Raw genomic sequence first — 12,350 nt, 5'->3', positions numbered from 1 at the left:
AAAGATATCTTCCCTTTGTTTATTCGTAAAATTATCAGTTTTTCCCCACTTCCTTTTCGACCCCTGGCCCGAGCTTCCAGCCCCCCCATTATCCCCCACCTGCTAACAGCGGTGGCTGCTGTGCAGGTGTCGTTGTGCTAGTTGTTGATGTCATCGTAGGATGACAACACTGTTAAAAGGAATCCCTCCCTGATATGAAGAGTTAAAAGAAAGAAAGAAAAGACAAAAAGAAAGCAAAGGATGGGGACAACATCTCAATTCACGAAAAGATGATGAGACAGAACCAGTGCATTTAATACCATAGATCTTCAGAAAAAAAAAATTAAGACAATTAAAAAAAAAAAACAAAATAATTAAGGTTGACAAAACATCATGTAGAGATTGGGAAGATATTGTTTTGACAATAACTACAGATTGATTATAAACTTGAAAAGTCTGATACAAATACAGCAATATGTTTTCAATACACAGTTGTGATTTTGGTCGGTTGTGGTTTTGGGACATTGTTTGACAGCTGGCTAATATCTGGTCTGGTTGATCGGAGCTGTTAGATTGGTTGGATCAGCTGACTCGGTGGTGTTGGTTAGTTCCCGCCGCCACAGCACTGGCCACTTCTGCCCTGTGGGGCAGCTTCCTGCAAGTCAACGCCGCCTCTGGTTCGTCCACCGGCGCCCGCTGCACCCTGAGGCTCGTTCTTAGGAAGCTTCTTGGCTGTTTGGGGGGTAAGAGTATCATCCATTAATGAATGCACTGTGATTATGAGACAACAGGGCTGTGAGTTGAAGCTATTCAAAATTCTGTCAACTAAATCAAATTGGATTTTCTACAGCCTCAGTTGACGTCGCCAGACGTCTTGTGCCAACGGCCCAAAGAAAAAACTGCAAATTCTCACATTTGAGAACCTGGAGCCACAAAACATTCTTTTAGATTTTTAGCAAGAAATAACTAAAAAGATAAATTGACTGATTCAGGGGTTTATTTAAAAAGATTAAACGAATAATCAATTGTTAGCTGCTGCCCTGATCTTAAGCTTCATCTTCCTTCCATTTGATTAACTAATTGTTGCAGCGTGACAGTAACTTGTGTCAGTGCTGGGGTTCACTTACCTATAGCCATAAAAATCTCATTGACATTCATAGCAGTCTTGGCTGACGTCTCCATGAAGAGCAAACTGTTGTCATCTGCATATGCTTGTGCTTCCTAAACAAGGAAATGTAACACACATATTCAGCTTAGATTCGTTTATTCAACACTTTCATTAAAGATTTAAAAACGTCTGTGTCAAAGGTGTTTTTTACCTGGAAATCTACAGCCCTCTTGTTGGCCAGGTCTGCTTTGTTCCCTGCCAGTGCAATAACAATATTCGGGCTGGCTTGTCGCTGGAGCTCCTTCACCCAGTTCTTTGCACGTGTGAATGTATCCTTGAAGAAAAAAAACAAAACAAAACAAATCTTTTAAACTTTGAATCTCTGGTTTTAAATGTCACATTTTTGCTTTAAGAGTTAAAAGAGCAAAGGTCTGTAGCCGTCTGCTGAATCAAACAATCATCAACTCTGGTGGGAGGAAAAGGGTCAGAACAGATGACAAAAGATGAGTGAGTGTCTTGGCTGACGTCCTGCCATGGTCCAGGTAACTCACTGTGTTGGTGATGTCGTAGACCACGATGGCGGCCTGGGCTCCCCTGTAGTACATAGGTGCCAAGCTGTGATACCGTTCCTGTCCTGCAGTGTCCCAGATCTCAAACTTGACTGTTGTGTCATCCAAACATACCGTCTGTGTGAGGAAGGCAGCTGGGAAACAAAAAAAAACATAATAGCTATCAAGCTTTTTTTTTGGACTGGGAGGAGGTATATGTTAACTGGAGGGAGAAAGTTGAATATTTAGGCTTTAAAAGATTAAAGCTCAGTTGAAACAAACTCACAGTCATTGGAATTATAAAAAGACAAACACATTTGATTTAAATTTAAAATCAGTTTTGGTGAGATACGGTGCTGGAATAATTTTACCCCTTCAGAACTGGAATTACTCAATTGAAAAAACATGTCAGAATGGAAAATACTACACTCAAAAAGAAAACAAAATCATATCCTGTGTTCTGCAGAAAGAGGCACAACTCAGCTGAGTGTCACATGACAGAGGGGGAAAAAAAGAGCAGCGCACATACTTTAAAGCTTAGTAATCTTTGACCAGGCGTGCAGCTGACCGCAGCCTCGGTAGAAACAAAAAACGCTGACTCGTCCTGAGTCTTTGGTTAGCGTAAGCACTTAGCATCCTGTCCCTACATCCTCCAGCCACGTTACTCAGGAGTAGGGAGGAGTATTGTTAGGATTTTATCGACACCAATTCTTCTCGATACTCTTATTGATACTACTCTACAGTTTTGATGCCCTCCACATAGACATTGATTCAGTTTAGGCTTGTGTGCTGAAGCCTTAAAATGGGGGGGGGGGGAACTGCACCACTGCATCGAGGCACATTTCTCTGTGCCAGTCAACATACGACTCGCTGTAAATCCTATGATACATATTTGGTGGTTAAGTTGATCAAAAGGATGATAATGCAGTGAGCAGTGATAAGAGCAGCAGCATCCACTGTGGCCTAAATGTCTCTGTTCAACATAGATACAGCGGCTGAAAAACATGCATGGATGAAACAAATAGAACCACAAATATCTCACACCTATTCCTTTAATTTTTGGTAAAGTAGTTTTCATTTCGACTCAACATGTGTATTTACACCCCTGTTAAACCCAGCATTCCGACAAAAGAGGAAACCTGTCACTGTTGTTTTTCTGGCTGGATTGAGGATCTGCACTTTTAACACACAGATTACCTCAGGCTGAATACACCACAATGCAGCAACAACATGTAAAACGCAGCACTCTGCCGACAGATCACAAATCCCTGTGTCATATTCTTGTTCTTTAAAACTTAAATCTCTTCCATCAGCTTCACTCATCTACAGGAGGTCCAGGAAATCCCCATTGTTGTCTCGATTCCTTCCTGTTTAATGTAACCACACTCCTCTGCTGTCTGAGAGCTGCTGTTCACAGTAGCCTGTCTCAAGTTATTTTCTTTTACATCTTACTCTCATCGCTGTGAAAAACTGTTCTGAAATGTTATCTGTTTTCCACAGAGTCAAGATATTTGCGTCGCTAAGTGAGGAGCTTGGTGAGTCAGGTGATCAGCGGCATGGAATTGGTTCTGCCGCTCCTCCTCCTCGACATGCATAACAGAAAAGATTAAGCCCTGCAAGCAAGCAAGCAGCTCCTCTGTACTGGCAAGGGCATGTTTTCTTCTACTCAACCACTCATGTCATACCTCTGTTAAATCCAAAGCCAGGATGAAATATTGTAGGATTTGTGCAATAATTCTATTTCAGTTAGAAGTTAGAAACTAATTGTGTATTAAAATAAGTTTTAAATAGTTTTTTATATCATAATCTGTAAATATCAGCCTTGATATGTAAAGTTGTACGGCTACAGTATTAAACACAAACAGCTACAGTGCAAAAGACAGTCTTATCCTTGACTTACTGAGATCATTTTCCTGAAGTGATAATCAGCCAATAAAGCATGACTCAGAGCAGAGACAATTCTGGGAATCGAAAGAGAAGCCCTCACCTCCGATGGTGCTCTCCTGGTACTCGTGGAACTGGCCTTTGACGAAGCGAAGCACCAAGCTGGACTTTCCCACCGCCGACTCCCCCAAAAGCACGAGCTTAAACTGGCAGATCTTGTTGCTTGCCGCGGTACCGTTGGTCCGTGCTTGTCCGCCTCTCCCTGCCATAATGCAGCGTTAAAAAAACTTTAGGAGAAAGAAGTAGAGGAAGCCGGGAGGAGAGGGAGGGAGCGTGGCTGACTTGAGGCTTGGGCTCGGTGCGGGGGCTGGGTGAGGCCGAGCTCGACGGAGGGTGGGGTGAGTTCAGGTTAGGCAGGTAGATGAGCCAGAGGAAGTAGACACCTCACCAGTGGCAGCTGAAAAACACAAAAGTATACAGTGGGTTATGATCCACTCCAAACTCAAACCAGAATTTACATTTAAACAACAACATTGGGAATATTTTTGTCAAAATCCAGTGAGGTGGTTAATGAAAAAAAAAAAAGGTTCCTGTTGGTAATTGCAAAAAAAGATGTAAAAAAAAAGCACGGAACCTTAAATTATTTTCTTTTAGATCAAATAATCATCAGACAGTCTAAAGTCTGAACGTGCATCACTGCGGCACTCTTCCTTATTCTCATTAAACCATGTTAACTATAAACAGGTACTTGAGAGAACAAAGAGTATAATTTGAAACACAACACTGTTTTGCTCCTGCATGTCAAACTACCGTTTTTTTCCTTGCATGAACGTGATGTCATATGAATGCCAAAGAATGAAATTCTTGATTCTGCTTTGCTTTAATTTAACTGAGAATACACAGAATAAATTAACAAATAAAATGATGACGTAGAGAAATGATGGCACATGTACAGAGGAAGGTTTCAAGTTAACGAATCCAAACATAAAATCATATATATGCAAAATATGAACATATACATATATACACACACACACACACGTGTATAAATATAACATTGTCCCATCCAGACACCCTCCCATGCATTAACAACACATTTGTTCCTGTGACTCATCTCTTAACTGATGTCTCACCTTCGTCAAAACCATAAAAGATCTTTGAGGCAACTTTTATGAAGCGATACACAAACAAATTATCAGATAATGAATTCAATATTGAACATTAAGATAAATCAGCAAGTCAAAAACAAAACATTATTTCACAACTACCTGCAACAACATTTTGTTTTTCCAGGATCAAACAGCAAAGTTAAAAAGGTAAACCAGGTTTCTTCACTCAGTCTTCTTGTAGCATCCAGGCAGTGGATGATCTGTACCAAGAGGAAATTGTAACACAGAGTTTGACTTAAAAAAAAGGAAAGAAATCTAAGTTTTTGAATATAATTAAGCCAGCATTAATCGTCAAATATAAACCGAACCGCTACAGGCGATAATTGCAAACCAAAACAGCGATATGTACTGAGTAAGTAAACCTTCCTAATCGTGTTTTTTAGTCGAGTGATGCACATGAGGTCAGCCAGCTTCTGCTTGGTCAAAGGACAGGAAACACAACTAAGCTCAAAGCAGGAAGTGAAGATTGCAGAACACATTTTACTGCTGAGCACATTAAAAACATGGAATGTGCCTCAGTCACTGGGAAACTTGACGCATAATGCGTGGGTTTGACGATTCCTTAGAAAGAGGCCGGGATATGTCAAGAATGAGGAAAAGCAACATATAGATGTCACTGCTGATAGTCGATAGAGTTTGGCTCTGCTGATCTTCTCCTAACGTTGTAGCGGATCTGGGCTTAGTGGTGAAATATTCAGAGGTGACATGTTGTATTTGACAATGGACAAACTATGCAACATACATTTCTCCCATTACGCTTTATAGCAGTAGTTCATTTTTAGCCCTCACAAAGCATATCGTGTTTTCCCCTTTGACTTATACATACAAATTATTTGGCTATAATAACCCAGGGGCATTACATGTTTCAGATTTAAGAAAGACTATCCATGTTCAACTTTGATGGAGATTTCAAGGAGCGGCACAGATATAAAACCGGTACATCGTCAGCAGTGAACTAAAGGTCTCTGGACTTTCTCACACACACACACACACACACACACACACACACACACACACACACACACACACACACACACACACACACACACACACACACACACACACACACACACACACACACACACACACACACACACACACACACACACACACACACACACACACACACACACGGGGTCCCTCGCAGCAGAATAAAAGCACTCTGTTCCCTGAGTCAAATAGTCGGCCTGTACTTATTTTGTTTGCGAGCTGCAGATCTGAACCCTCACCTGTTTGCACTGCTCACTGGAGGAGGCAAAGAGAAGAGACGGACTGAGGGTGTTAGAAGATCGAAGCTTCTTGAACAGAGGATGTGAGGGAGGACATTTCTGGAAAAAATAGCTGGAATTACTAGGAACTCATTACAAATATGAGGCACCCTGGTGCAGGAGTCCTGCTCTGACCTGACATTAAAGTGGTGATTACCATGTCTGTCTTAACCCTAACCAGGAATTTAACTCTGTAAAAATTAAGCTGAAAGCAAAAGAGATTGGTCCAGCTGCTAACTATCTTCTCTCCTAAGGCCAGAGATGTACTCCCTTTTTAGTCAGGTCTTCACGTAGACAACTAAACGCATCGTGAGCACAAATGTTCATATACTTGCTGTGTACTATGCATGTTACTGGAGTATTCCACTAGAGGGCACACCACAGAACTCAGACCATAGAGAACTTCTGGATTTGCATTACATAAATAAAAACACAGTGACACTGGAGGTCACGTACTGTTCCTGTACGTGTTAAATCTTGCAGACGCATGGCATTGAATTCTAAGGAAGTGCACAACCGATGCACCAAACAGACGCAGGCTTTGCGAGGCAGCCATGATGCATACACATACATGTATGTATGAAAGCAAGTATGTTGCTGGCTTCCTCTTCCTCATTGCCCTTACACTAGCACCTGCATTGGCCTGTTTATACGAATACTAATAACAGCACTTTGGTTAACTGCTTCCTTCAATTACAGTTGCTGGAAATCATCACCCTCATCCATATATTTGTTGGTTGGTTTGTATGTATGACAAACGTTTTAAATAAGTGCCTGAATGAAAGATATGGAGCTGCTGCCATTTACACAGGAGGGTGAGGAAAGGTTTCAGAAACAAAAGGAAACCTTAGGAGCCAAAACCATTTGTGTCTTAGGCTGAGGATTTTATGAGCATCAGCAGGAAACAATCAATTACTGCATCAAGTTTTATGCAAAAAACATGCTACCTGCTAATTAAAAACGTACTAAGTGTTTATTGCCAAACCAATAACACAGATGCATATTTACAGCAAACTGTACCTGAGCTGCACACATCTTAAGCAGCCTGTGACAAATGCTTTGATTGGCATCCCTAATGGGCTCTGAAGACCTCCACAGGGAAGTGGGTCAGAGAGAGACAGTGGGACATGGGTCAGAGAAAGGGGGAGGAGAAAAGGCAGAAGCAGACTGGAGGGAAGGCCTGTGAAATATTCATCGTGGCCTCCTGCATGCTCTGCTGCCAGCGTGATATCCAAGCACTGCTCAGGGATTGCAGTGCACAGAAAACCTAAATGTGAGAGTGTGTGCACAAATTGAAAAGCAGGCCTCACTAATGATAATGTTATTTAAACACAAAACCAGTGTCAAAAACTGAAAAAAACCAGATGCTATTTCTATGAATAATTGCTATGAAAGCAATACACATTAGTCTCCCACAGTCAAATAGTTTTTCCCTTCCTGCGTTGTGGCCTGTTTACCTTCATAAAAGCAAATAAATTCATACTGATACTCTTTTAATCAATGATGACAATAATTATGTAAAAATGATCATGTCTCAGTTTCCATCAACAGTTTCCTCAAGGGATTTGATGGCTCCCAAGTTTCTAAGAAAAAACATTTTATATTTTATTTTGTGTAGTGTCCAATATGATAGTTTGTGCAGTTTTTTTCAAGTAGTAAGTATCAGTGTCAAACTATTGTGGCATAAATAAAGTCAAAGTTTGGAAACTTCTTTTCATACTTGACATGGAAAAAATATGGAAGTTTAAAGGCAGTTTTTGGCCAAAAGGGACGGCAGTTTAAGCCCCTAATTTTTGCTAAATAACTACACAAAAAAAGAGAAAATGACCTGCTTGATTTTCTAAGGTTTTATAAGATTTATAGGATGATTTTAACTGAGCACTCAGTTAGTGTTTACACAAAATATAGCCAATAAATGGTAGTATACTTAAGAGTGTGTGAACAGGTAATCACAGAAGTCGGTCACATTCCATGTAAGTAGCAGTCTAACAACCTTAACGGCTGTTTGTAATGGTTACAAAGAAGCAAGCAGGGACTTGTGCTGTTCACTTCATGTGAAGGGTGGGGGCCTGGGAGAACTGGTGGTGTCTGATATGAGGGGGTGCTGTGCCATCCTCTTTTGTCTATTACGCCAAATAGTCAGACTCTCACTAGCAGCAAGCATGACTTCAAAACCGAGACGTTGCTGGCAAAGAGTTTTCGTAGGTAAAAATATACAAAAAAGCAGAACAATCTCTAAAATGAAACAGGAAATACTCTCTATCCAAGGTAAAACCTACTTCAGCTCAGGTCTCTAATAAAGAATGGCTTTGGAAACGGTGACAGATTGGATGGGAAGCTGGTGACATAACTCAGGAAAAGCAAACGGGAAACTAACGAAGGACAAACTGAGTTCCATACGAAGGCAAGTTGAAGATGTTTAACCGTTCGTCCGAAAGGCTGAAAGGTTTTACACTTCTGAGAACTGAAGAAAAACCTAGAAATGCGCCGACCTACAGGGCTGAGAATCTCCACAGACGAACAGGATAGCCATCACTGTTGGTCAGCAAGGTCAAATGGAAATCACAGGCATTTCCTTTTCTTGGGCCTTCTGTGTGAAGGCTCAGTGACCAAACCAAGATCTTAAATCAGCACCAACCAATAAAATTACATTCAAACGATGTAATTATTATCAAAACATTTATCACATAAAAAATGAAATGTGCAACAGCAGTTCTACAGGTAGCAAGTTACAGTATATTATTCACTAAGTGAGATTAGTCATTATGCTGCTTTGTATTTGCATGAAGAGCCTTGTACAAATATTTGTTTCCATAATAGATGCAAACAAAACTAAAATGCCCACAGAGAGATGCTCCACCTACGCTGTTTTTTTCCATTCTTTCCCATATTTTCAGTCACAAGTTACTTATTATCACTGTAGAACATGTGTATATATATTTATAATACAATCTTTTGTATTTTGTATCTTTTGAATTAAAGACTATTTCAAATTGTATGTGTATTTATATGTGCTTAAATGTACTTTCCATGCAATGGGCTAAAATTTGTATCCCATGCTGTGGCCTTGACCTTTAATAAAAAATAAAAAAAAATTGAAGACATCTTAAACAGTGATCCTGAACCCTACCCACAAAACAACTTGCAGAGTTTGATCCAAATTTGATTAAAACAACCTGAGTTATTGCTGTGACATACAGACAGACGCCACTGATCACAATGCACCCACTGGTGTAATAAAAACCTTTCTTGCACCTCACAACTCATCAACACACATAAAACACACTTTATCCTGGTCAAGTTTTGCTCAGAGTTTTTTTGTAAACCGTCAAAACAAAAGCTCCCTTCAGCAGGAATATGACAGAAGATTAAAAAAAACACTAAAATGTAAGTTAAAGTATTGTTGATGGAAAGAGGAAACTGTAACTACCAGGCCAAGTTCAGCAGCACTGACCTTCAAATTCAGACAGCGCTGAAACAGTCTGATAGGTGAGGAGCATCCTAAATGAACATAAACACAAACAGCGTGGATACTGTGTGGGGATTAAATTCACCGTTACCTCTTTCAGGGAAAGGTTTGTCAGGATGTGTCATCACTTTAGCAGGACAAGGTTCACACATCATAAACATAAAAAGGGCTCCAGTACGTTAACTGTAACGATCCCTCTCCGGCTCAAAGGTCCAATCTCGGCTGCCCTTAATACGTCACTATTAGGGAGGTGTGAGGAGACGTGCATGCGAGCTAATATTTGGGATTACAATGGCTTCAAAGTGTAAACTGACAGGATAACGACACATGTGCTGTCAGGAGTGATGACTCCTTTGTGACAGGGAATGTGATGACAGGACACAGAAAGCACCAGCGTGCAGGCCTTTACTCAAACATATGAACTCCCTCAGATTAGTTTTTCTGTCAAAGCTTCAAGTCCATGTCAAAGTGTGAGTCTGTGTTTGTTATGAACAGAGGAGATATAAAAGCTGTCAGGAGACCTGCTGGGTGCGTTTAAATTGTAAAAGTACATCTACTGGAAACTATCAAGTGGCTAAATGATCTGTGAGTCCCGGAAGCTTCAAGGTCTAATATATAAAAAATATATGATGATTACTGAGGATTATGCAACTCTGCAAATGTTATCAGTATTATTTGGGTCATGAAAAAAAAAGATGCTAACTAGAAGGTAAGTTTATCTGTCTGGGTGCAGCTAGCTTGAACAGAGTGACATGCTAACACAGTGGCTGCTTCACGGTGAGAATATTATTGAACTGACACGGTAGCTAACCACAATGTAGCTAACTATCTAGGCTAGTAAAGGTAAGGTCTGATTAGTTATGATAGCCGGTCAGTATCATTAAGTCAAGCTAGCATGACATTAACTTAGTTGCACAGGGCAGTCGGCTAACTACATTAGCCTCGACCACACCGCATCAGCAGGTAATAGCAATTACAGACACCTAGCACTAGCACTAGCTTGTTAGCATAACTTGAGAACTGCTTAGCTGTGGAAATGAGATTTGATAGAATTGTGGTAGCATTAGCTAAGTTAGCATCTATAGCCAAGAGTCCCAAACGTCAGAGGGTAACTTTCCTTTTCTCCCCCGAACGTCGTCAGCTGTTTGACGTTTGACAAACTCGGGGACACGGGCTTGTTGTGGTGTCCGCTGCGGCTGTAAAACGGCTCCTCGGTCATCTTCCTGCCGCGGCTGCTTTTTGGGACATGTCCCTGCGGTCTCACAGAGCCAGGAGCTCGGTGCCTCTCTCGGTCCAGGCTGAGCCCGGACTCGGCTGATCGGTTCAGGGTGAAATTTGACAGAGGGGACGTGAATACGGTAAACAGCTCGTCGACCGAAAGGACGAACACACGTCCAGAGTTCCTCTTTGCCCCCATGTTTCATCACTACAACTTGTCTGACTTACTTACAATACTTTCTCTTCTGTTGCTGGTCTCATCGGCGTCGGCGGCGACTGTCCTTGTCCTTCTCTTTCTCTTTCTCGTTTTCTTTTTCTTCTTCTTCTTCTTACTGTTCTCCCTCCTCCTCTTCTTCTTCTTGGGCTCTGGCCTTCCCTTCCGGTTAGCAATTTTTCCGGGAACCTCCCACTCTTTGTCAGCAGCTGTGTGACCAATGAGAAAGCTGCATTCTGCACAGAAACACCACGATCATCCACTCTGCAGCACAGCAGCTCTGGAAGTAATTTACCTCTGTGGGACAAAAACACTCAGATCATTTACTGAATAGATTCTAATACAAATCACGTGTTCACGTCACGTCTTGTGCTCAACACCCCCCATAAAGGGTAGAACACTGAACATGAAAGGATATTTGTTATATGATCAGGCCTGATGTTGGTTAAAAATGAATAATTGAGATTGAAAAGTAATATTTTATCAGTTTATTTGTACTGTTCATCATTGTCTTTCAACTTATAAACTTTCTTTCACAGTAATCCTTTTACTTTTGTTTACCTGTTTTTTTCTGCTTCTTTGAATTTTTTATTTTTTTTAATTTTTCTCTTTGTTTTTAATGTCCCTGTACATAGCTTTGAATCTACCACTGATGGGAGAGACAATAAAAAAACAATCAATCAATCTATCTATCTATCTATCTATCTATCTATCTATCTATCTATCTATCTATCTATCTATCTGTCTTTACAAATAAAACTGCCATAATATATATAGTGTTTTGTAGCTTTAGTTTTAGGGAGGGTATATTTTTGTCCCTGCTGAGAGGAAAGTTCTTTTTTTGTTTGAATGTCACACAACACAAAAAATGATCACGCAAAAGTATTAATGTTGTTGCTTATCAGTGACATTTCCCAGTGAAGTAATCAATTTTTCATGTTATTTTTTATATACAAATGGTTGTAATATAATGCAAACAAACTGGTAATTTAAAGAGGTAAAATCCTAAAAATGAATGAATATTTGGTATTTATGATCAAGACAGTTGTTTGTATGGAAAAATTAAGTCATTAAAAGTGAAATAATATTATTAAACATAATGTTTTTTGCAGGTTTTGTCCCGAAGATGGTAAGAGGGAAGTACTACACAAACATAGTTAAAGTCAGTGTTGCTGCCAATCAATGGCATATGTAAGGCTTTGTTAACCATAAGAAATACCATTATCATGTGGTATATGGAAAATAATTGTGGTATTACATTTGATATATTTATTTATTTTATAGGGACAGAGCATGTTTATGAACATCAGTTTAAATACAACTAGCATAGCAAGAATGCTCATTTACATATGTTGTCCCGAGGCAGGTTACAAACAAAGACGGCCGCATCATTTTTAAAAACTGGCATTTAAAGGGTTAAATTACATAGAAATGACTCAGGACAGATTTTGGTTAAAAGTCAGGTAATTGAAAGTTCGGGGTAATTTTTTCCC

At 40.1% G+C, this 12,350-nt stretch overlaps 1 protein-coding gene across 3 annotated transcripts; it reads right to left on the bottom strand.

The window, feature by feature from the left end:
* On the bottom strand, positions 1 to 11,046 carry rab5c (RAB5C, member RAS oncogene family). Of its 3 annotated transcripts, none has more exons than XM_035181911.2 (6): positions 10,872 to 11,046; positions 3,623 to 3,976; positions 1,639 to 1,790; positions 1,299 to 1,421; positions 1,107 to 1,200; positions 1 to 711 (listed from the first exon to the last, which is right to left on the bottom strand). In XM_035181911.2, the coding sequence occupies exons 2-6, from the start codon at positions 3,786 to 3,788 to the stop codon at positions 584 to 586; spliced, it is 663 nt and encodes a 220-aa protein (XP_035037802.1). In that variant the 5' UTR covers positions 3,789 to 3,976; positions 10,872 to 11,046; the 3' UTR covers positions 1 to 583. The 3 variants fall into 3 exon arrangements, with proteins under 3 accessions (XP_035037802.1, XP_035037800.1, XP_035037803.1); XM_035181909.2 differs by having other exon boundaries at positions 10,876 to 11,046; XM_035181912.2 differs by lacking the exon at positions 10,872 to 11,046 and adding an exon at positions 4,788 to 5,048.
* Between the last annotated feature and the right edge of the window lie 1,304 nt (positions 11,047 to 12,350).

This window comes from Hippoglossus stenolepis, chromosome 16 (genome assembly GCF_022539355.2).
Source record: "Hippoglossus stenolepis isolate QCI-W04-F060 chromosome 16, HSTE1.2, whole genome shotgun sequence".
In the NCBI taxonomy this organism is placed as follows: Eukaryota; Metazoa; Chordata; class Actinopteri; order Pleuronectiformes; family Pleuronectidae; genus Hippoglossus; species Hippoglossus stenolepis.
Note: the sequence above shows the minus strand (reverse complement) of the source record. Positions and strands in the feature narration are given on the sequence as shown.

Bases quoted from the DNA above. Each gene is read 5' to 3' on its own strand.
- rab5c (XM_035181911.2), bottom strand. From the start codon at position 3,788: ATGGCAGGGAGAGGCGGACAAGCACGGACCAACGGTACCGCGGCAAGC. The intron at 1,422-1,638 runs GTGAGTTACCTG...TTTTTCTTCAAG, and splicing joins TCTACGACATCACCAACACA to GATACATTCACACGTGCAAA. The intron at 1,201-1,298 runs GTAAAAAACACC...TTCCTTGTTTAG, and splicing joins AGAGGGCTGTAGATTTCCAG to GAAGCACAAGCATATGCAGA.